The sequence below is a fragment of the Triturus cristatus genome, chromosome 5_1 (genome assembly GCF_964204655.1).
Source record: "Triturus cristatus chromosome 5_1, aTriCri1.1, whole genome shotgun sequence".
NCBI classification, from domain to species: domain Eukaryota; kingdom Metazoa; phylum Chordata; class Amphibia; order Caudata; family Salamandridae; genus Triturus; species Triturus cristatus.
The window spans coordinates 654846335-654869989 of record NC_140587.1 but is presented as its reverse complement, the minus strand read 5'-3'; the positions used below and the strand labels follow the sequence as shown (position 1 = coordinate 654869989).

The 23655-nt window shown below is 45.5% G+C and overlaps 1 protein-coding gene across 1 annotated transcript; it reads right to left on the bottom strand.

Annotated features, from left to right (window-relative positions):
• Positions 1 to 1670: 1670 nt before the first annotated feature.
• LOC146831334 (zinc finger BED domain-containing protein 5-like) lies at positions 1671 to 2561 on the bottom strand. Its single transcript, XM_085603881.1, has one exon. The coding sequence runs from the start codon at positions 2559 to 2561 to the stop codon at positions 1671 to 1673; it is 891 nt and encodes a 296-aa protein (XP_085460007.1).
• Between the last annotated feature and the right edge of the window lie 21094 nt (positions 2562 to 23655).

Here is a 23655-nt window from a genome sequence, read left to right as displayed (position 1 = left end):
GGCGCACTAGCAGCACCAGCGCTATTAAGAGAGGGCGTTCCTTCATTTGCATGGGGCATTGCCCCATGCAAATGAGGGAATCAACTGGTCTCTGCGCACACACAGTATTAACTGACATGAGCGTAGAATCAAACCTGCCCTTAGAAGATGAACTGAAAGTGCACATCAAAAAGTTGGAGCATTGTCAGTGCACCCCTGCTGAGGGCCACACTCAGGGAATGAAAGGGTTGCTGCCTGCACAGAGAGATACGGAGCAGCTTTTAAACAGCTACTCTGTATTTCTCTTGAATGTATCAAAAGTGCGCCGTGGCCCAAAGAGGAAAAGTGCACCCTATCTGTAATTGGGCCCCTGGTTTGAAAGAAATTTGAACTAGTGCTCCACCACCACATCCCTTATATATGGTAAATATAATCTTGCTTCACATTAAGTGATGGTATCAGCTATAGAAATAGTAAAGATGACAAACTGACACGTTATAAATTGTGCCACCCACGGTTCAGTGGTATCCGTCAGTGCAGGGGAGCATTGAATGTTTCATGTTTCGAAAATATTACTTTCAATAAATATCACTCAATTCAATGAAGTAATCGTGAGCGCCTAAAGCAGAGGTCTCCAATCTTTTGTAAGTTGAGCCCCCCCAGCTGAATTTTTGGAAAAGTCGCCCCCCCCCCCCCCCCCCCCCCCCCACCACCTGACAGAAATTTCTGGACACTGATACACCACATAATCGACCGCCACCCGCATATCCGGGGCCATATCCGGCAAATAATGTTCAACACAATAAGAGTTTAGTTAACTGTAGGTTTGTGAGTGGGTGTGGTTAAATGACAGAGGCTTATTACACAGCTCAAAACAATTTTCCAAGATAAAATGTGGGCACGTTGTTTTTACTCGGATGCTTTGTTTTACATGACAGATTGATAATAACAACATTAATGTGACGGGTGTGCCTGTTTTTCGCCACTGAGACGGTCAATCTGTGGATGGATTTTTGCTACTGCCATCCTCAGGTTGTGCTCCACATCCAGTCTCGAACGGTACTTAGTCTTTAATACCGCAAGTGCTGAGAACCCAATCTCACATAAATAGGACGAGCTGAAAGTTAAGAGAGTTTTGATAGCAGTTTCTCTCAAAGCTGAGTATGCTGCAGACATTTTCAGCCAAAACTCTCCCAGTGAGACTTTGCTGAAATGCATCTGCAGGGTGCGGTCACTTTGGAGATCAATGAGTTCTTCCTGCATACGAATCAGGAGATGGCTTGCCACCTCTGCCAGAAATGGTTGAAAGACCCAGTCATTGAAGTGATCGTTGTCCTCAGGAAAATACTTTTGCAAACTGTCCCTGAGAGACGTCAGGTGATTTTTTATTATCTCAGCAACACTTGGATGATCATATTCAGTCTCTGCAAGAGCATCTACTAAACATGGAAACTGCTCAAACAGGCCATTTTCAACTAGTCTTCTCCATGAATCAAGCTTCTTCTTAAATGCAGTTATTCTTTTATTCATGGTAAAAGATGTCATGTCAGCTCCTTGCAGGGATAGATTCAGGGAATTTAATTTCTCAAAAATGTCAGCAAGGTATGCTAGAAGCACAAGCCAGCGGGGATTGCATAGTTGTTCTGCTTTGCAGGGGTCCAAAAACAGAAGAAACTGCCGTACTTCATTCCTTAATTCAAAGATGCGAGACAGCACTTTCCCCCGGGATAACCACCGCACTTCTGTATGAACAGCAAGCCATCATGCTCAGCTCCCATTTCTGCACATAAAATTGCAAATAGACGAGCTCTTGTGGGATGGTTCTTTATAAAATTTACCATTTTTATAGCAGAATTCAGCACATCCTCTAGTTCGCTGTCCATGTTTCGAACAGCAAGGGCTTCCCTGTGTATCATACAGTGGGTCCACAGAATATGTGGAGCCACTTTCAATACGTTAGCTTTTAGGCCAGCCCTAGCACCACACATTGAAGGAGCACCATCTGTACAGATTCCAACACAGTTTTCCCATTTTAAGCCATGGATATTAAGGAAGTCATTGATAATGGCAAACAAATCAGATCCTGTTGCCCGCCCCTTGATTGGCTTGCAAAATAAAAAATCTTCTAATACTAGCATTTCATAACAGTAACGAACATAAGCAATTAAATGAGCATCCTTCGACACATCAGTTGCTTCATCCAGCTGCAAAGCAAACGAACTTGATTTCAACCGGGCTATGAGCTGTCCCTGGATATTTTCTGACATGTCAGAGATGCGGTGGCAAACTGTTGTGTCGGATATAGGTATACTTTTGAGCTTCTCTGCTGCCTTTTCACCAAGCATTGTCCTAGCCACGTCGAGCAATGCCTGGAGAATCACCTTTTCTCCATCTACAAAGGGCTTTTTGTTTTTGGCAATGTGGTATGCTACTTGGTATGATGCTTTTAAAGCATTTGCAGGAGTATTTGCCACATGTTTCACCGCTTCTTTCTGCTGAGTGATCTCTTGCAACTTCATGGCAAAAAAATCTCTGCTTTTCCTTGCTAGAGGCCCATGTTTCATTTCAAAGTGACGCCTCATTTTGGTTGGCTTCAAGCTGTCGTTAGCTAAGATCACGCCACAAACCACACACTGTGGTCTACTTTCTCCTCTAACAACAATGCAGGTGAAACCAATATCCAAATAACGGAATCATATTTTCTTGTTTTTGCAGCTTTTCTCTCGCCATTGGTTTCTGTTTCAGCCTTTCGCTTGAGCGCTCTACCATCTTTTGGGAGCAGAAAACGATCCATGTCAAATGCTTGCTTAACCTAAGATACAAAATTTGAAGCTGCATGTTAATGAATAGTAGATGGCTGCAATTTTACAGCTGCATCAGGTACAGCAGATTTTTAACTTTGTAGTTTAAAAAAATATCTTTAAAAAAATCTTCTTATGTTTTAAATAAAATAAATTTGGATAAAAGAATCATTCTGTGGTAAGTGGATAAAAAGTAATTCCAGCTCATCCAGACGTTAAGTAGGTGCTCCCAAAAATTGCTCCAGTATGTATATGCTGTATACCACCGATGAGGCTCTGCAAGTTACTTCTTCAAAGATTAGGGAGGGCAAACTTAAGCACTGCCCCTTTACCAATCACTCGAAAACAAATGCGTACCTTCTTATTCACTTCCTCAGATGTTTCTTCTGGTTAAACAGGAGTACTCGGCCTAGCGATCAAGTAGCTTTTTCCCTTGCAATGAAGAGAAAATGTTTAAGAAATATTACTTGCATGTTCTCAGTATGTTTTCATGAGACACCATGAAAGCTCCGGGGTCAGAATCCTAGTGATGGGCAAGGGAGTGAATGACATGCCTAGAAGTTACTTGCCGCCTTATCTTAAGGGCAAATATAATATGCAATGATCTGCAAGTTATTAGTTGAAGTCCTGATGGTTGGTAAGGTAGCCATGATCTGTAAGTTAAGAATTCGATTTCTGGCAGGGCCACATTAGCTTTCCATTCTTTACAGTTTGTTAAATTGATCTTACATGTTCTTCTTGCAGCTCCTTCACTTCAATATCCCCCATACACAATACGCCCACTCTCCTGTAAGCACAAAGTTTCTTTTACTTGTGCCATGTTAATATTTCAACACCTGTGCAGTTCCTTTTTGCACTCTTGCAGAGAATCACAACTGGCACACGTGACTAATGTAATGTGCACTGTGCAGAGAAGCGCAGGATTGGATGAGCATGCATTTGGAACAACTTTAGGACCCAGTGACTGGCCCCTTGAGAAACTTGCACTGCCTCTGATTATCAAATTCAGAGGTCTTAATTGTTGTTTTTGGACTGTTTAAATATGGACGCATAATTTTCATGGAGCCCTGGCTTTTGCTCATAGACCATTGCAATGTTACAGACGGACGGCCAGGGCAAGAAAGCACTGAAAAAATAACTTATTCTACTGCATCAAAAAGGGTTCATACAACATGTGCAGCTGAATGGCATCTGGAACAGAACAAGGAGGGCTCCTGGGATACTCCGTACCGCCACTCTGTACCTTTTATAAAATTTGTATTCAAAATATAAATCTTTCCTGTGCCAAAGCTAAGACTCCATTGGTTAAGACACCACCTTGGTATATTGGGAAAAATATGTGTCAATAATGTCTTTAAAAATAATCTCTTAACAATTTTACATTGTGCAAACTCAGTTTCCGGGCACTGGAACACTTTAAATGAGCACCAGTTGCATTACACAGGGTCATATTTATTACATTACGTACGGATAAATTAAATTATTTTGTCTAAGTTCACAGGATGTAGCGCCAAGGCCAGGATTCAAACACAACTCCCTAGTTACCAAGTCAACAGCTGGGAGTATAAATCACACTCTCTCAGCTTTGATTTTGCAGACCTCCAACGTCCTACACACCCAGGTAGCTATGAAGAGTTAGCATTATATGCAAACAAAAACTAAAATTGCCAGAAAATTCGAATTTTAAGTATGCTTTTTCAGCCCAAATCATTCTTCAAAGTGAATCATGCTAAATACAATAATGTGTGTATGATGCTTTGAATCTCTACCTTCTATAGCATAGGCTGGATTGCAGTGCATGTAAATGTGTCCTTTTGTCACTTAGGACGAAAACCTTGATGGGGCACGACATACCCATACTTGTGTGCAGGGGTGCAACTAGACCCGAACTTCAGGGGGGTGGGGGGGCGGGGCTAACACTCCCAGACAGGGCTGGCCCTAGCACTGGTCACACACAGTGCAACAGTCATTTTTGGTGCCCCCTCCGCCATTTCCTCCTACCACTCACCAACAATGCACCTCATCTCTCTATAGCACCTTTCTGACAAACATTTCATTTTTCATAGTTTACTCACACTTCGTTCTTTCATCTGCATGTTTTTTGTAGCAGGCACATTAACCCTCTGCACTGTGTGGGTGGCAGGAGTGCCCATGTGAGTGCATGGTAAGCCATGCGACAGTGAGAGAGTAGGGAAAGAGGAGTGACTGCAGGGTGAGTGAGGTGACCGTATGAATTTGGGTGTGGATGTAAGTGCAGAGTGGGACAAAATAATATATGGTTAGTGATGGGCTTGTTTGAGTGAGATTGCAGAGTGAGCAGTGAGGGGGACAGATGAGTGAAGTGTCACATGAGTGCAGGGTGAGTAGTGTGCTTGTATGACTGCAGGGTAAGATACAGGGTGAACAGCGCAAGTGCATTGTGAGAGCAGAGTGATCACTGTAAGTGCAGGGTGAGCGGGTGACTGGTGTGAGTGCATGGGGAACAGTGTGAGGGCATTGTGATCGCTGTGAGTGCAGGGTGAGCGTGAAAGTGAAGGGTGTGTTGTCTGAATGTAGGGTGTGTTGTCTGAATGTAGGGTGCATTCCCAGACACTTGAAGTATGTCAGCATGTTATTAACGGCGGCGTAGGAATTCACATATAGGTTAAACTATTTCTATTATGGCATTAACCAGGGATCAAGGGTGGAGGAAATAAATAACGTGCTGCTCCTGCAACAAACTTCCAGTTTTATGATTAGGGTTGCCAGCTCCTTATTTTGATGTCCCAGGCTGTACAAAAATAAGCAGTCACCGAAAGCTGTACTTTCAGCTCTTATCTGTGCATACTTCAAACAGCAAATATAAATAGAAAGCACTTTAAGTTGTGTAATAGGGCTGCCTGAAAGATCCATGACTGAAAGGGAACAAAGACAGAAAAGTCACATTACAAATGAACACTCAGTGTCCTACTGTTCCCTAGACCTAGCGGTTGACATGATCAGGAGGGCAGGTAAGGGAGCGTGGTTGGCAAAGTCAGACATAGAGTCAGCATTCAGACTGCTGCCGGTACACCCAGATAGCCAACACCTCTTGGGCTTCAAGTGGGAGGACAAGATTTTCTACGACAGATGTATGCCCATGGGTTGCTCAGTGTCATGCGCGTACTTTGAGGCGTTCAGCTCTTTTCTCCAGTGGGCCCTAACGAGCAGGTACGGGGTAGAGGGAGTGACCCACTACCTGGACGATTTCCTGTTCATCAGGGGAGCTGACACGCAGGAGTGCGCAAGAGCACTGCAGTGTTTCCAGGATTTGTCAAGACACTTGGGTGTGTCTCTAGCTCCGGGCAAGACTGAGGGTCCGGCGCAGGTCTTGGTATTCTTGGGCATTGAGTTGGACACAGTCAAGGGTGAGTCCAGACTCCCTGCGGATAAGGTACAGACCCTGCGTCAGGAAATTCACAGTTTGCTTGGTAGGGACAAAGCTACCCTGGGTGAAATCCAATGCTTGTTAGGAAAACTGAACTTTGCAGTCAGGGTCATCCCCATGGGGAGGGTTTTCGCTCGAAGACTAGCAAGGGCCACTGTGGGGGCGAAAAAGAAGCATCACTGGGTCAAGCTAGGTTCAGGTTTGAAACAGGACCTAGCCGTTTGGGACGACTTCCTTTCCCGGTTCAATGGAGCGGTGATATGGCGGCAACCGTGGGTGGGCATCAGGAGCTGTGATTATTCACGGATGCCTCTGGTAGGGAGGGCTTCGGGGCGATTTTGGGCGAGGACTGGTGTGCTCAGGAATGGCCCAACGCTTGGCGCAGGCGCAAGCTCACAAAAAACATCACGGTACTTGAGCTCTTCCCCATTGTAGTTGCTTTGCACCTATGGCCCGAGGCATTGTCGGACAGAAAGGTCCTATTCTGGTCTGACAACATGGCGGTCGTCCAGGCAATCAACGGTCAGACAGCCAGGTGCCGGTTGGTACCATGCTTGTTGAGGAAATTGGTTAGGGTCTGCCTGCGCACCAATGTTGAGTTTTAGGCCAGGCACATTGAAGGTGTAAAAAATGTGGCAGCTGATGCTCTTTCTCGTTTTCAGTGGCTCCGTTTCAGGGAGGCCTGGCCGCGGGCGAGAGCTCAGATGACCCCATTCCCGGAACACCTATGGAGGATCCTGCAGTGGGACAGCAGCTGAAAGCGATGGGAGAGAGAGCACTGGCCCCAGGTACCAGGAAACGTTATGGTACACACTTGGCAACCTTTAGGGCGGTGTCCCTGGCGCTGGGCACTTCAGGGGCAACAATGGAGATCAAAGTCAGAGCATTTGTCGTATGGGCAAGGGAGCAGGGGAAAAGCCACTCTTGGGTGGGTAGCCATTTAGCGGCGGTGAGCCACGATACCAGGTTATCCGGGGGGGCAGACCCCACCAATTCTTTTGCCATTCGGGCCGCCATGAAGGGTTGGGCAAGGGAGGAGCCCAGTGTGCCGGACAACTGAGCCCCCATTGACTTTGACATACTGAGGGGCATGCTGGGCGTGCTTGAGGCGGTAACCTATTCACCATATGAGGCCACGCTGTTCTCTGCTGCCTTTTGCCTAGCATTTTTAGGCGCATTCCGCATCAGCGAGCTGGTGGCCAGGTCAAAGTATGACCGCTTGGGGGATGCTCTAGCCATCTCAGATGTGTCCGTCACGGACTCCTTGACCATCTGCCTCCGGAGGTCAAAGACCGATCAGGCGGGGTGGGGGATTGACGGGGTTCTCTGGCCCCTTGGCGACCCTAGATTTTGCCCAGTCCACTGGGTGAAGGTGTTACTGGGGTGCCGCCCCCCCGCCCCGGGGTACTTACTGGTACACAGGGACCAGGCCCCGGTGACCAGATACCAGTTAGAGTGTATGATCAGGGCCAGCTTGTCCAGGGCGGGGCTGGACCAGCCAGAGAAGAGATACTCCAGCCACTCTTTTAGGATTGGAGCGGCCACAGCGGCCCACCTAGCTGGTTTAGCGGCCGCCAAGGTGAAAAAAGTGGGGCGGTGGGAGTCGGACTGTTACAAACGTTATGTTTGTCCCTGACATAGTGGCCAACCCCCCGCCCCCCCCCCCCCCACCCTCCTTTTTTGGGTTGCCGTGATTTGTAGTGATTTTGTTACTATGTGGATAATCCACTGTTGATTAAATAACCATGAGTGTGAACCATGTCTCTTGTTTTACTAGGGCGACTGGTGTGGGTGATCGGGCATTCATTTATCGCCAGGGCAGCCCAATGGGCGTCACACCGAAATTGGATGCGGCACTTCCCACAGACACAGGTTGAGTGAATGGGTTTCCCCAGCATGAGATGGTTTGAGCTCCGGAACAGGCTGGAGCAGAGGCTGGTCTCGCAGGGCTCCACCCTCCCCCACACTTTGGTGATTCACCTTGGGGGGAATGATCTCATCACCCTAGGAAGGAGACTGTTGCTGCTAGCCATGAAAAGAGACCTGGGGGAGATTTGCAAGCGCTTAGGCCAGTGCGAAGTCATCTGGTCAGAGATTATTCCATGTAGAACTTGGCGAGGGGCCAAATCAGCAGAGGCAGTGGAGCATTCTAGGAGAAGTATCAACGGGGCAATACGGAAGTTTACGGAGCAAAGGGGCTTAGGTTTCATACGCCATGAGATGATCAGGGAGAGCGTGAAGGGATATTTCTATTTGGATGGGGTGCACCTGTCCCAGGTGGGCATGGATCTCTTTCTCCTAGACTTAAGTGAGGCGTTAGAGATGAGAGGGTGCAGGTAAAAGCAAGGTGTGGTGGGGGGCCCTGGCGGCGACGGTGAGCCACCTCCAGGGCTGTGGCGGAGTTACAGGGCGATCTGGAAGCAGGCCGGTACAAAGGATTCCTCTGCGCGGCACCATAGGGGGTGCCTGAGCCAAAACCGAGGAGCCTCAGGGGAGGGTCCCGGAAGCCGTGTCGGCGCCCCACTAGTCCTGCGGGCGGTTGTGGGCCTGAACAACCAGGGGGTTTGCTATGCGATGCTCCGCCCCGAGAGGGGGGGCGTGAGTAGAAGTTACCAACGGCACGTGATCCTAGAAAAGAATCACCTGGATGGCAGCAAAGACTGGGTTCGCTCCCGCGCTGCCCGGCTCATCAGGCGGGCAGGCGGCCCAGTTGGTTGCCTGCCCTTGGATCGCTCGTAAGATAACCCACCCATTACATAATGTAATATGTAATACACCTGCAGCAAATTTTACCCAACTCAACAGTCTGTGTGTGTGTTATTTGGGTATGCATTTTGGGGGAGGGGGGACAGAGGGGTGCCCCTGGCGGTACTATGCTGTAGGAGCAGAAGCGCATCTACATACCGATATTCAAATTGCCTAGGCTTCATTGTCTATTTAGGCACAAAACATAGTAGTAATGTACGTGATAACCGAAAACCCCGTCTTTGCTACGTGACCATTCTACTAAAAAGTATCCTGCAGCATTTTAAATAACTGCCATTAACTACACTTGTAAATACAATCCTGCAGTGTTTTCATGAACTGCCCGTAAACTGGAGAAAATTAAGAACCATATGAACACGTTTAATAATGGATAAACAGAGGATGGGAAGTTGGTTAATGCCCAAACATACCCGGCCAAGCACGTTCACTGCAGGATACCTGATAGTTACATACTCCCAGGACAGGGTTAAATTCCTTCAGCTGAAATGCTTCAACTGCAGTGGGAGGCAGGGAGTCTCCTCTGCTAAAACCGAATCATTCGCTTTTGGTTTTAGCAGAGGAGACCGCCTTGCCTCCAAGTCCAGCTGAAGCATTTCAGCTGTATGAATTAACCCTGTGAAATTACAGAAGCCTGGGCACGTCGTGCCCCAACGATTTCCCCTCCCTCCAGCCCTCCGTTACGGAGTCACGATCAAACATCATCCCAATATCCACAACACCCCCCCACCCCCAGACTTTGAAAAAGCCCTCTTACCTGTGCAGATTCCAGCAGTCCTTTACAGCGAGGCGACAGGAAAAGGTAGGAAAACATTCACAGGATACCAGGAAGAAAAGGCAGCCAAAGTGGAATGCAGGAGCTTTATGTCCGCAAATTTCGCGGCACTTCCTGCAATCTCAGCTGCTGTCCCCCTCATTGGTGGAACGTCACTGGTGACGTTCCTACGTGCTGATTGTCTACTGCTTTACCCAATCAAAAATCCCCATTTGAAATGGGTGATAAATGTGACGTGGGACAGACGAAAAAGAAATCAACAAAGGTAAGCTTTTAGGGTGGAGTGCGCGCCCCCCCTGGGATGGCGGCACGCCCCCCATGGGGGGCGCGCCCCACAGATTGAAGAACTATGGCCTAAAGGATACACCGAGAAATGTTGAAAATTATATGTTTCCATTTTGAAGTCTTTATCATATTTTTTCATGAAATTTGTTGCCTGATTTGTGTCTTTTGACCGGCTCATGCTTTAGCTCCTAGCGCCAAGTTTGGCTCTGCCCAAGGCTCTCTGTTACCCCCAGACATTTTGTGTCTTCTACCTCCTTGAAGTGTGTAAACAATGTTACGTTGTTCCTTTTTGTAAATTCATTATTTAAAACACGTACCTATAAATTACGGGACCTGGTGCATCAGTATGACAACATTACATCTAGTTCAAGTAACTTCATAGTGATAGTTGAACTTATCATAATGTAACAGAATATTGGGTCTAGCTGGCGCCAAATTGGTGGGGTCCACGTTTCAGCTTTGAGAAAAACAAGGGGTATGCAGTTCCTAGGAGTGTGGGGAAAATTCAGATCTTTCTAAAAAGTACCCTCATACACCCCGAAGGATGTCATGCCTTATCATTGGGCCTGCTCCTCATCGTCCGGTGCTGCAATGCCCGACGGGCACCCGTTAAGGGACTCTTTGGCATAGATCTTTTGTTGATGAAGCCATAGGGTGAGTGCAGGTGTGTGGGCTAGGTAGTGCGGTGAGTGTGAGAATTAAAAGAGGTCTAGTGCAACCCTAACTAACGCTTTTATTCCCAGGGGGCACTAGCCTAACTAAAAAATGTGAGCCCCGGCTGGATGTAATGATCCTATAGGGCTAGTGTGGTGCATAAGGTCGACATGTTTCATGCCAAGAGTAGCCCCTAACTGGTCTGGTGGCACTTCATCAGGACCAGAAAAGGGGAATTTGATTGTATTCTAGCACTACCGCAATACTGGTTCCAGGATTCGTATGGTTGGCTGGTAACCAGATGCAGTTGAGGAAACCAGGTCCAATTGACACAGCAAAAGAAGACCTGACAAAAGGGGAAGGGGAGGAGATAAAAACAAGACCAACCAAGGTCCCATTTAGGAGGTGCTCAATGCAACAGTTCAATTTGCTTGTGGTGACATTCCGAGTGATGTGGAGTGTAGTATTATTGCTGCAGATGAGACAGGGAATGTCCAGTTGACAAGGTGCTCGTGTTTCATGCCTATTTACTAACTCGCAGCCAGTGCTTGTGATCGTAACACAACTTTCAACCTTGATATGTTAATTGTACTAGCAGTGGGCTAGTGGGCTATGACCGCAATGGTGAAGTGGGTAAACAGTGTTACCCTTGTGCAGCATTCCATTTTAACTTTAAGTCCCTGTGCCGTGAGCACCCTCATGAATTTGCATGGCGCACACGACAAACAACCGTGAGAGGCACACAAATATTCATGCAACACATATACAGAGATTTATACCTAGGAATGCGGCGAGTTGTACTCCAAGAGCATTCGAACACCAGGGCTGAGGAAATCACATGTGTTCGTCTAAGAGTAAATAGAGCGGTCCCACTATGGGCGTGTTGGTACTCCATAGGTGGTGGAACCCGTGAACAAAAGGTGACCGCAAGTGGCAAGTTGCACCATATATAATTATGCTAACTCACCCCTAGGTAAGTGGGACTGTGTTGACGGGGGTAACAGAGCACTTTGTTGCTCTGATCTGTAACAAGATTAAAATTCGATTTAATACGCATTACCATTGATGTAGCACATTCCTTACCAGAATGTGGATGTTGTGCAAGCGGCTTATCCTGCAAAGATTAGAAATACGCCAAGCAGGCTTAGTAACTAGCTTCTGCCCAACCCTGGCTCTGGTCCCCGTAGTGCATACTTCCGGGTCTGTGATATTTGAGCACTGCCATGTATTTTGCTGATGCGTTGTGGGTCTAGACGGCAAACTGCTACGGCCATCTTGGTTGATGATGATATTGACAATTCAGGGTTGACAGGGCTCGGGACCAGCAGAATTGCACGTGGGCCAATGGTAAATGTTCATTGTAGTTTTTTTGAGAGCCCCTGTTTGTGACTCGTATGTAAAAGCAATATTGTGAGTGAAACAATATTGTTTCGAAGAAAAATTTAGTTTTTTTTGTACATATAGCCCTCATTAAAACCTGGTGATTTTGCATGCACATATACAAAATTAGGGCATGATGGTTATACAATAGTATTTAGAATCAAGCTGTGACAAGTTTTTAGAATTACTTTTTTCAAACTTACTAACCTAGTAACGAGGCGCCTGCTCACATGCGCGTGGAACATGATAGTATAGCCGTGTAATGTTGACTGTTAGCAGTTTGGCGGTCCTGAGCTCCTTTTATTTATATTTGCTAATATCCCCAATAAAGATGGCCGCAGAGTGCATGTGTGCTGGTGGTAAAAAAGTGGTTCATGAGCACCTATTTATGGATGTTCTCTAAAAAGGGCTTCTGTTAAAAAAGGGGGGTATATCCCACATTGAATCGTGGTAGTTGTGTGTGTAGAAGTCTAAATTGCCGGCATTCTAGTTATGCAACATGGGTTAGTCTCAATGGAGATGTCAGCAGTAGTCAAAATTGCTGACAAGAAAACATGTAGCAACTGTTTATAAATAGGCAGAGGCGGTGGCATAGGCTGGCCCATAATGTAAAAAATGGGTGCATAATCCCAAGTATGTTGCCCATGAGTAACGGTAAAGGAACTTTAAGATTTTTGGACAGGGTCAAGATGGCAGAGACATGACCCATAGAGGGAATATAGAGGGTAGTCATTCAGGTCGGTTCAGCTCTGCCCATGATATGTCATCATTAAGCCCCTTGTTGTGTGTAGAATGTTTAAAGACCCAGTTTTGTTCTTTCCTAAACAGAGCCTCCTTTGATATTCGTTGGTGTGCTTCCAAAATGGTCCAATGTAGATCATTGGTGGTATGACTGTGTTCTGCAAAATGAGCACACATTTTTATGCTCATTTTCTTGCATCCTATATTCTGTGCTAGGTAATTTTGTTTTTTACAGGGCGGGTAGTCATGCCTATGTATTGCAACTGGCAAGGGCAGGTGATAAGATATGTGCAATTACGTGTGTTGCAGTTTGTATGTTTATTTTGTGTCCACTTAAGGGTGTTAGTGAGTGTGACTGTCTTGATTGCCTCCATCAGGGGACAGACTACACTGGAAATTACTTGTAACAGGTGGTAAATTCCATAGAGTATTCTGTGGAGGAGGCGTCTTTTTTCTAGGCCTAGTGCTGATCAACAGGTCTTTAAGATTTGCTGTTCGTTTGAATGCAAACCTTGGTATGCTTGGGGCATGATCACCTATCTGGAGAATGTTCCAGTGTTTTTAAAACCCACCTAATAATGTTAGATTCTGGTGTAAAGGTAGTTACACATGTCATATGATCAGTGTCGACTAAGTTGTGTTTCAAGTAATGCCTCTCTATTGGTGTTATGAGCTCCCTTCTGAGCAGTTCTTATTTTGGTCACTCGTTAGACTAGATAGTTGGTCAATTCTGTTGCCTGTGATTAAAAGTCCTCCTAGTTGCTACAATTGCGTCTTATTTGCAAGAATTGCCTATAGGGGAGGTTTTCCCATTGGGCTTTTGGGTGGAAGCTGCTGAATAGAAGTGGGCTGTGGCTGTCTGTTGGTTTTTTGAAGGTTTTGTTTCCAGTCCGTTGTCGTTCCGTCTGATCATTAGGTCCAAGAAAGGTAGTTCATGGTCAGAAGTATTTGCCGTGAACCTGAGGTAGGGATTAAGGCTATTGACCCAAGAGACAAATGCGGGGATGAGATTAATGTCGCCTTTCCAAAACACCAGTATGTTGTCAATATAGCAACGTACAGGGTGACATTATCAATGTAAGGGTTGGTGTTACTGAGCACATGCTTCATCTCAAAAGCGGACATGTAAAGACATACCAGGCTAGGGGCGAAGGTGCTGCCCATCGAAGTAACCTGGATCTGATGGTAAAGCTGTTCCTCGAACTGAAGGAAATTCTCTGTCAAGGCAATGTTTGCGTACTCCATAATGAATCTTATTTGAGTAGGAGATGATCACATGGTGGCTCTTAGGGTCTTCTCTTTAACCTCAAGTGTTATTAATTGAGGGATATTTGTATAGAGGGCTTCGACGTCAAGGATGACTATGACATCTGGCTGTATGCCCTCAATCGGGTTCAAGACATCTCTTGTGTCTTGAAGGAATATGTTTTCTTTTTTTTTTTTTGACTAGTGGTTGGAAAAAGTGGTCCAAAAAGTTTGAAAGTGGTTCTAAGACTGACCCTATGTCTGAGACAATAGGCCTTCCTGGAGGTGGTCGTGTTCCCTAGGAAGTGTATAAAAATAGGGCAGTCTGGGATTGTCACTAATGAGGAATTCAGCCTCATTCTATATGATCCATCCTTGGTTAAGTGCGGAAGTCACCAGTGATTTGATCCATGTTATGAGACATATGGTTGGATCCTCTGGGAGGGGGGTGTAGTACCTTCCATCCTGGAGTTGATGCAGACATTCCGTTCTGTAGTCAGTAGTTGACATAATCACAATGGCACCTCCCTTGTCTGCTTCTTTGATGGTAATGCTGAGGCCACTGGCCAAGTTTTTAATGGCCTCTGTTTCTAGTCTGGATGTGTTATGAACTCCTGCATTGGTGCGTTTCTCTGAAATTTCTTTTAGGACTACCTTTTCGAATGTGAGAATTTCTGGTGGTACCATGCTAGAATTGGGAGTGAAGGTGGATGGCTTCCGTAGGCCTGAATCCACAGTCGATGGTTCAGTTTGATTTGCAAAGAAGGCTTTTAGTCATACCTTCCTGAAGAAGTTGTGAAGTTCGGAGTTGGTTCGGAAGTTATCAATTTTGGGGTGGTAACAAAGTCCAAACCTCATTTTAAGACTGTTTTTTCCACATCGTTGAGAAGTCTCTCAGAGAGATTAACAATTAGATTCTCTTCTCCGTGTGGCTCCTCAGTTCCATGTGCTGTTGTTGGGGTTGGTCTTGCCACTGTACCTGCTTCTGCCTAAAAAAGGTGGTGGTTGGAAAGGGGCGAATGGTGGCTGTTGGCATTATGGAAAACTCGGGTATTACCACATCGGTGGTCCTTGGTAGAGGGGCATTCCGTATCCGTACATCGTGTTCATTGGCACTCGTTGTTGTTGACCACCCCGGCTGTCAGTGCTTGAATTGCAGCTGGTTGAAAAGTTTCTTCTTCGGAAGGTGTGGCGGTCATCCAACGAGTTTTCATCCAACGAGTTGTCAGTAATCCTCCTTGAGGTAGGGGTAGATTTTCTCCTTGCTGAATTTTGAGTTGTCCTTTTGTAGTTTTGTTACCTTTTGTCTCATTAAGTAGTCTTTGTTCTCCGCTATCTCGCTCTTGATTTCTGCCAGTTTTGTTTTAAAGGGCGTGATGGTAATACTGGCTTTTAGGGCTCCTTCTGCCACCGTGATTTTGATGATGAGATCATCAGCTAGACGTTTATCTGTTTTTATAATCAGCACCAACCAGTCCCTTGTGCACTTCCAGGCGACCAGGGACCATTCCTCTTAGAATTGTTTGTCTTCTAGGAATATTCTTGGTGTGTTCAGTACAATGAGACCGTTGGGAGCTCTATTTGCTCGTTTCAGCATTATCTTATCACCTGGGCACAGCCAGTGTGCAAACAATGAAAGTGACTAGCAAGCTTCCTTGGGGTATTGGTAGTGTTTGCCCTTGACGAGTGTATAGAAGGGCATGCAGTACTAGACACTGTGTGACAGGTCTGTGAGGTTTGCGACTCCTGTGTGACTGTGCACATGTGACAGTGAAATGACACTGCAGTGATTTCTTTATTATTACGCTACAATATATTATGTGATGTTTCAGACTACAGTGCCCTAGAGGGGAATCCAGGTCTCATCCGTGCCTCTGATCTACCAGGCTGGACTGCAGTAGTCTCAGTGCCTTTGTAGGGGCTTCCTTATGAATTTGTTTCGGCCATGACTAGTCACTGATCTAATACTTCAGTGCTGTCCAGTGATAGGGAGCTGTAAAGTAGCAGGGTGAGTGGAGAGGGATGGGACTTGATTGACAGGGCAGCCTTGATCCCTCACCTGTTGAAGCTTGTTTTGCTCTCAGCGGCTGCACCCATGCTGCCTTCCAGTATTTTCTTGTATTCTTTTATTTGTGGAATTTTATAGCATTAGTAACAGTGACATTACGAGTTATATACATCTGACATAACATCGAGAGAGCAATTCAGCTGGTATATTGCCCTATTGTGTATCTAGCAATGTCAAATAGGAAAACATGTGACTTTGAAACAGGGGACAGAAAGTCGTGAGAGTGGATCCCTCAGCCCTACGGTACTATCAACAAATCCATATTTCTACTAACTCACCAGTCTGGGTCGATATAGCACTGCAGAGCGTAACACATAAAGCGTAACACATAGGCCCTCAGTTATTCAGATCCTCTCGCCATAATGCACTTCTATGATCAGGTTTCCTTGGAGTAGCTGCCATATGCAAGGTTGCAGGTAATAGAAGTGCACAGATGTCTGAAGTGTCCTTACAGTATATCATGTCACTGACATCCAGTGCCAGGCCTCAACCAATCCCATCAAATGGCCATCAGAAGAGTCATAGCCACAAATTTATGGATAGAAGCGGGGAAGTCCCGAACAAGTCCAAACTGTACCCTAAGCGGGGAGGGCAAGACAAGTTTCCTGACATTTCATTCAGAGTGTTAAAAATATTTGCTCAGTGCGACAAGAATCAGGGCATAACCAGGTCAGGTGTATAAAAGCAGTCTCTGGGTGGTGGCATCTAAAGCATGTTGCGTCAACCACTAGCCCAAATGACTTAATTCATACGTGTGTGAAAATTGGAATATATCAATCTATGCCTGCTATTTAAAGAATACCTATTTCGTTTGCATGAAGCAGTGTTATATTTGCCCATTCATCAATTTACGTATCCAGATCGTTATTCCCCTGTTGCCTAGCAAGGGATGCCTGTATTGGAACAAAACCTTCCATCACCCCATTTCATAAGCGCTGCACGAGTCGTCCGGAAGATGGGGATCCAAGTGTGCGAGAATGTTGCAACAAGGCAGCTATGGAGGATGCATTCAGTAGAAGGTTTGCAACATAGTGAAGAGTCACTAACAGAAATAAAATAACTAAGGAATTTATGCAACCTAGGGCATCATGTACAAAGTGTTATTTAACGATTGCAAACCTTCAGATTGCAAAAAAATGAGGGTTTCACACCACTATAACCCTTTTTGAAATGCACTAACTGTAATTAATGAGTCAGAAAAGTGTTTTGGAATCATTATATGGATTTAGGAAACAATAAGGAATGGGTATTTTAAAGGGGTGTGTTTAGGGCATAACTTGAAAACAAGATGAGCGGTAACCATAGTAAAGAGCTGAATGTCAAAGAACTAACAAGTAAGTAAATGAACAATCGCAAATCTTGATTGAAGAATTCATTTCTTTTCTTTAATTCATTCATAATTCTTCTTATTTTTTTCTCACAAATGCACAACCAACGCGTTTTACCTTCAAAAAGGCTTCGACAGGTCTGCAAGTGATAAAACCAGATAAATATACACAAACCAGCACAATTCCACATGGTAACAACACTCAATACAAACGTATGAGGTAGAAACAAAGCCAACAAACAAATATTTACAAAAGACATTGCCAGTTAAGAAAATATTTTTAGAGAAGTCCCCACACACAGGTTTCTCATAGATCTTTAAGAGTAGTTGACAATTTATACATTATAAGGTACATGCAAAATGTATGTTTTTGTTAGAAATGGGATTTCCGGTTGGCTAGGGCTTGCACCTAAGCCAGGCAGAAACCACCACTCTAGTCAGGGAAAGGGAGTTACATACTGAAGATAACCCCTGCTCACCCCCTTGGTAGCGTGGCACGAGCAGTCAGGCTTATCCCAGAGGCAATGTGTGAAGCGTTTGCGCAACACACACAGCAGCAACACACTAGGCACACCACAAAAGGAACTCCACACAAGGTTATAAAAATAGCCTTTGTATTATCCAAAACACATTAGAATAGTAATCACACAATATACAGAGTGCCAACTGGCACTAGGCAATATTTACAGTGGATTATATACACATGACAGGGCCAATTTGGCCACTGTCCAAACCATCACAAAGCACAAATAGTAAATGTAGAACACAACCAGTAATTACTAGCAAAATACTGTACTCAGCATTATATCCTGCACCATGAATCACATTATGCAATCAGCATCACCTTAGGTGTAAAACATATTAGGCCCAAACCTCATTAGCATAGACACATTACGCATTAGGCCTCACCAGCATAAACACATTATGAATGCACCTCATAAGCATAAACATCAGAGGCATAAATCATGGTGCATAAATCACATTTGCCATAGGCACCACATAAATCACATTAGGGCCTTGCGCCCTACCAACCTACCACTGACCCCCTGGCCAACTGCCCGCCTCTCTGGGGCTCAAATGCCCTATGTCCAAAATGTCAGGGTCTGGCTGGCAATGCAGCAACATCAAAGGGCGCGCAATGCGCTGGGGCAGGGAAGGAGTGTACCGAACTCCTTTCTCATCAAATGGATCAAAATGCCCCCAAAGAAATAGTAGTACGGGCACTCACTGTGTCTCCGGAGTCCCCACTGGGACTCTACAAACAAATGTGCCCACCGTTGCAGCTGCCTGTGCTGGTGCGGTGCAGCTGTGAAAAAGGCCTGGCACCACTGTGCCACCTGAGCCCCACTCCAGGACTCTGAGAATAAAAGTGCCCCCTTGGTGTAGCTGCCCACTACAGCGGTGCAGCTGTGAAGAATGTAGGCGGTATTGGCACCACTGTGCCTCAGGGAGAGCTCTCCTCTGGGACTCCAATCAAATGCGGCCAAACGTTGCAGCTGCCCGCGCTGGTGCGGTGCAGCTGTGAAAAAACTGGGTCCTGGCACCAATTGTGCCATCTGAGCCCCACTCCGGGACTCTTAGAAACAATTGCCCCCAATGTTGGAGCGTCCCACTCTGCTGCGGGACTGCTCAGGCACCGGTAATGTGCCTCGGGAAGCCCCTCTCACCTGGGCTCTTCTGGTGGACACCTCCGCTCTCCTCTTGCTGCTGGGACGGGGACCAGCACCGACAACGTGCCGTGGCTGGTCCCGCACTTGGTTCCTAGCAGCCTCCACCGCGGGGCTCTGCCCATTTCACAGGAGCCCCGCTCAGCAGCAGGCTATCACTTGGCCTGCTCTTCCGGTCTGGCTTCTCTTTGGCCCCACCCACAGTCAGGCAGCTTGCCTGGCTTCCGGGCCGGCCACACTGCCTTCCCCGGGTCGCGGCAGTGAAACGCGGGGGTGGGCTCCAGCTTCAATTGAAGATAATTGCGGGGTGGGCACGGGTTGGGCACCCGCTCTCACACACGCATAAAAGCGGGGTGGGCACCCGCTTCTAAAGCAGCACAAACGCGGGGTGGGCTCCCACACAATAAGTAGCGCAGCAGGGAATCCCAAACCCGGGGATTCCCCCGCAGCCTCGCGCTGCAGACGCCAGCTCTTCTCTGCTGGCCAATAAAATCAGAGTGCACATGATCCGCTGGATCTCAAAAAGGTCCAAGGGGCACAGCTGGGCCCAGGGAGGCAAGCCCTCATGGTGGTTCCTTCTGGGCCCCCAGCAGCTGCAAGCCCTAGGAAGTACAGGAACAGCACACAAACAAGTCCCTTTCATGGGGTCACATCCCCTATATTTATATTACATCTTTGCTCTGTCTGCCCTTCCACATGGCTTGGGGGAACCAGCCAAAACTGGTTCGGGGGGAATTGGAGCACTTTGTTTACAAGGCTCCTCCTCCCCTTTGTCAGGTGGGGGCTCGGTGATCAGACACACCACAGGGGGTGTAGCCAGCGTTGTACAGGCTAGGCACAGACCTATTCAGGGACCAGGGACTTCTCCTCCCACTACTCCAAATGCAGATGTCCCATTCAGCCTAGTGCTGACTCACCCTGCCCCTCCTGTAGCCACACACACCTCACCAGCCCCTGTCACTCAAAAGCCAGACATGCAATTCACATCAGGCAGGCAGACACATAGCACACGAGAAATGCCAACTTCTAAAAGTGGCATTTCTAAAATAGTTATAATAAATGTGCGCACACCATTGCGTAGCATTTATTATTACCATTCCAAATATACCAAACCTGACCACGCTGCTCCTCTCATACCAGGAATTACCACTGAAACACTTATCAGGGAATCCCCAATGCATTCCTATGGGAGGGCAGCCTCACAGTAGTAAGAAACAAAAATGGCTGTTTGTCACTACCAGGACATGTCACGCACTTAAGGTACATGTCCTACCTTTTGCCTACAATGCACCCTGCCCTTACGGCTAGCTAGGGCCTACCTTAGGGGTGAATGACATGCAGTAAAAGGGGGGTCACAGACATGGCACAAACTTTAGGTGCCACGTCACAGCGGCAGTAACACTGTGCACACAGGCCCTGCAATGGCAGAGGCCTGGGCTAGGTTTGAAAGGCTACTTTGCTGGGTGGCGCAATCAGCGCTGCAAGCCCACCAATAGCATTTAATTTACCAGCCCTGGGTATATTATACCACTTTATAAGGGACTGACAGGTAAATTAAATAGGCCAAACAGGTGTAGGCCAATCTTACCATATTTAACACAGAGACCACATGCACTTTGCACTGGACAGCAGTGCTAAAGTGCCCAGAGTCCTAGAACCACCAACACAAAGTCAGAAAAAAGGCTAAGAGAAAGGCCAAAAGTTTAGGGATGACCCTGCCAAAAGGGCCCAGTCCAACAGTTTTTATGACTTAATTGCCGTACTAGAAAACAATACCTATAGCAATGCACTGAACGTTGTTCTCCAAACAGAACATAACATGAATGTACTAACAAGAGCCCCCAGAAATTAAGGACCTCATGCAACAAGATACAGAGTGAAATGGAGGACAAGGGTAGAGCGCCAACAAAACTTTTTTATGGTTCCAAACAGAAAATATAGAACTTCAAGATGAGGTCAACCTCCAAAGTAAGAGGGTGATACTTGAGAAAATCAATGCACAAATTAAGTATCACATGCATAGGCATGTCCGAATAGTCTGTCACATCAAAGCCTGCACAGAAGTGAATAAAGGAAGACCCCACAGAAAATTCACAAATGTTATTGTATATAATTCCTAATAAATCTCTTACCAAAACTTTGTTAAGCACTCTGGAAGGACAACGGTCCTCTTTAATGGGCAGTCACGAGTAATCGAACATCTAGAAAAGGAGGGGGGTTTAAACAAAGGGAAAAAGTGGCAGGGTGGGGATATAGAGTATGGGGAATTCAAAACATAAAATATCAGTCACAGAACCATTTATTAGGTAAGGGTAAATTACAGGAAATTTCATTCCCAATAGTTTAATACTCCAATACCATAATTCACAAACCTGTCATGAGAGCAAACATCTATTTGCTCCATGTTCTTCCAGTACATTCAGAAAGAGGGTAAGTCAAGTTGTACCACCAAATATTATGTCAATCCTCAAGTAATTCCCAAATATGCATCATTTCTGTATGAAGAAGGAAAGACATCAGAAGCAACAATTCAAAAATCCGATATTGGCCAATTGGAATACACATTTTAGATATTTTCGGTCGATTTAGCTATTGCACTTCAACTAATCCCCAAGTAAACTGTAAATTTAAAACTATAGATCACAGACAGGCCAAACAGATGTAGAGTCCGTGCAATAAAGCCCTTTTCACTGATTTCACAGTCGTCACATACTCACGTGAGTTGCCATTTAACAAAAGTGCCCTGAAATAAGGCATATTACATGCCCAATACGAAGTGTACCACAGAATGAGTAGCTTTTTAGAGAATTCACAACATTGGCAATGCAAATATCCTTAAGTTATTCCTCTTAACATATCCTAAGAGGGCAAGGCTATAAACAAAAATAGACCAAATTCGACATGCCCCAATCATCTATTACTCGGATTACAACTAGGGCTCCCAGTTTTGTGGTATTTATCTTTTTTGACATTTCCGTCTGTATTTATCCATATTTCTTTTTTGGGCATTTTTTCTGTATTTATCCACATTTATTTTTGCCACAAGCAAAAGACGACGCTACGCTACAGCTAGTATTTTTCAGTTTTTAGTTAAATTGACAATGCACACCAGTGCCCGGTTGTTATTGGTCAACACAATACATTCATCTGAAAACTTTGCCATTGTAGTACAAGCACATGTGCATTTCAAGAGACTTTGCGGACATTGAGGCTCTTTCTGGTTTGTTAATGAAATGAGGATCACTGAAAACCTGTTCAATATTTGCTGATGAAACTGGAATGGCCAAGAGATTCAAAGAAAGATTACACAGTGTTGGCCATTCTTGCTTCTGAGAACGCCAGTATGTCATTGCACTGATGTCTTTTTGTGGGATAGGGTGCATTACATATTTTTTAAATTCTTCTTCTACAACATTCATTACATCATCAGAATCTCCAACCATCATGAATAAATCTTTGTAATCCTTGAAATCCTGACTACCCTGAACTTTCTTGAATGGGTCAAGGATTGTAACCCATTTACAAAAAGAGCTGTAACTCATTTGCCCAGTTATGTTACGAGCTAGTACAGCATCGCACTTGTTTTCCAGTTCATCTTTAAAAGTAATCATCTCTTTTATTAGGGTATTTGCTTTTTTGTGGTAACATTTGCAATAGACTGGCGATCATTGGGTCTTGCGTATAGTCTTGCTCCAATGCCAAAGCCATGTCAATATCTATGCCTGAATATATTTGGTGGGTATGTGTTTCTTCTGACTCGAGCTTCCTCTGAATGTTGATGATACCCGTGAGAGTTTTAACAATGAAATTCATCTTCACATAGAAAGATTGGTGGTTTGCACTTTGGGGCCGAGTAGTTTACGTAGGTGATCAATTTTGGATCCTGTGGCTTCTTCATTGTTTACAAAAGCTAGGAAGTAGTGCCATATTTTCAAAAGTCTTACTGCTCCCTCATACCAGCTGAACCATCAGATCACAACAACCGCCCTTGGATATCTCATTCTCCCGTCTACATTTCCTTGCGAATAAATGCGTTTTAAGTTTCGCGCATACTTAAATACTGCTCCAGCCTTTATAACAAAATCATACATGTCCTGGTTCTCAGGCTGAGACAGAGCATAGGAAACAGCAGCATGTATAAGATGATATGGATCTTTTACATGGATGGAATTAATCCTCTGAGCATCGCGCAAATCAGTTACTGCCTTTGTCATATAGGATGCAGAATCAGAACATATTGCAACAAGATCATGCCATGATTTACCCAACTTTTGAAGCACACTGTATACAATTAAGGCAATTTTAGCAGAATTACACTCATCAGATACAGTGATGTCAACTAAGGCTGAGCGGCGACCCTTTTCTTCATTATCACAGTAATATGTGACCAATGTTCCAATGGCTGGGTCACCATGCACCTCTGTGGTTTCGTCAATTGTTAAAGAGATAGGGACATTTGCTACAGCTTGACGTATGTTTACGAGCTGTGCTTCAAACACTTCGGGGAGATATTTTTCATACATTTGGCTAGATTTGCACATTGTCCTTGCTGCAGGGCACAGCT

Coding starts and splice junctions, on each gene's coding strand:
- LOC146831334 (XM_085603881.1), bottom strand. CDS start 2,561: ATGAGGCGTCACTTTGAAATGAAACATGGGCCTCTAGCAAGGAAAAGC.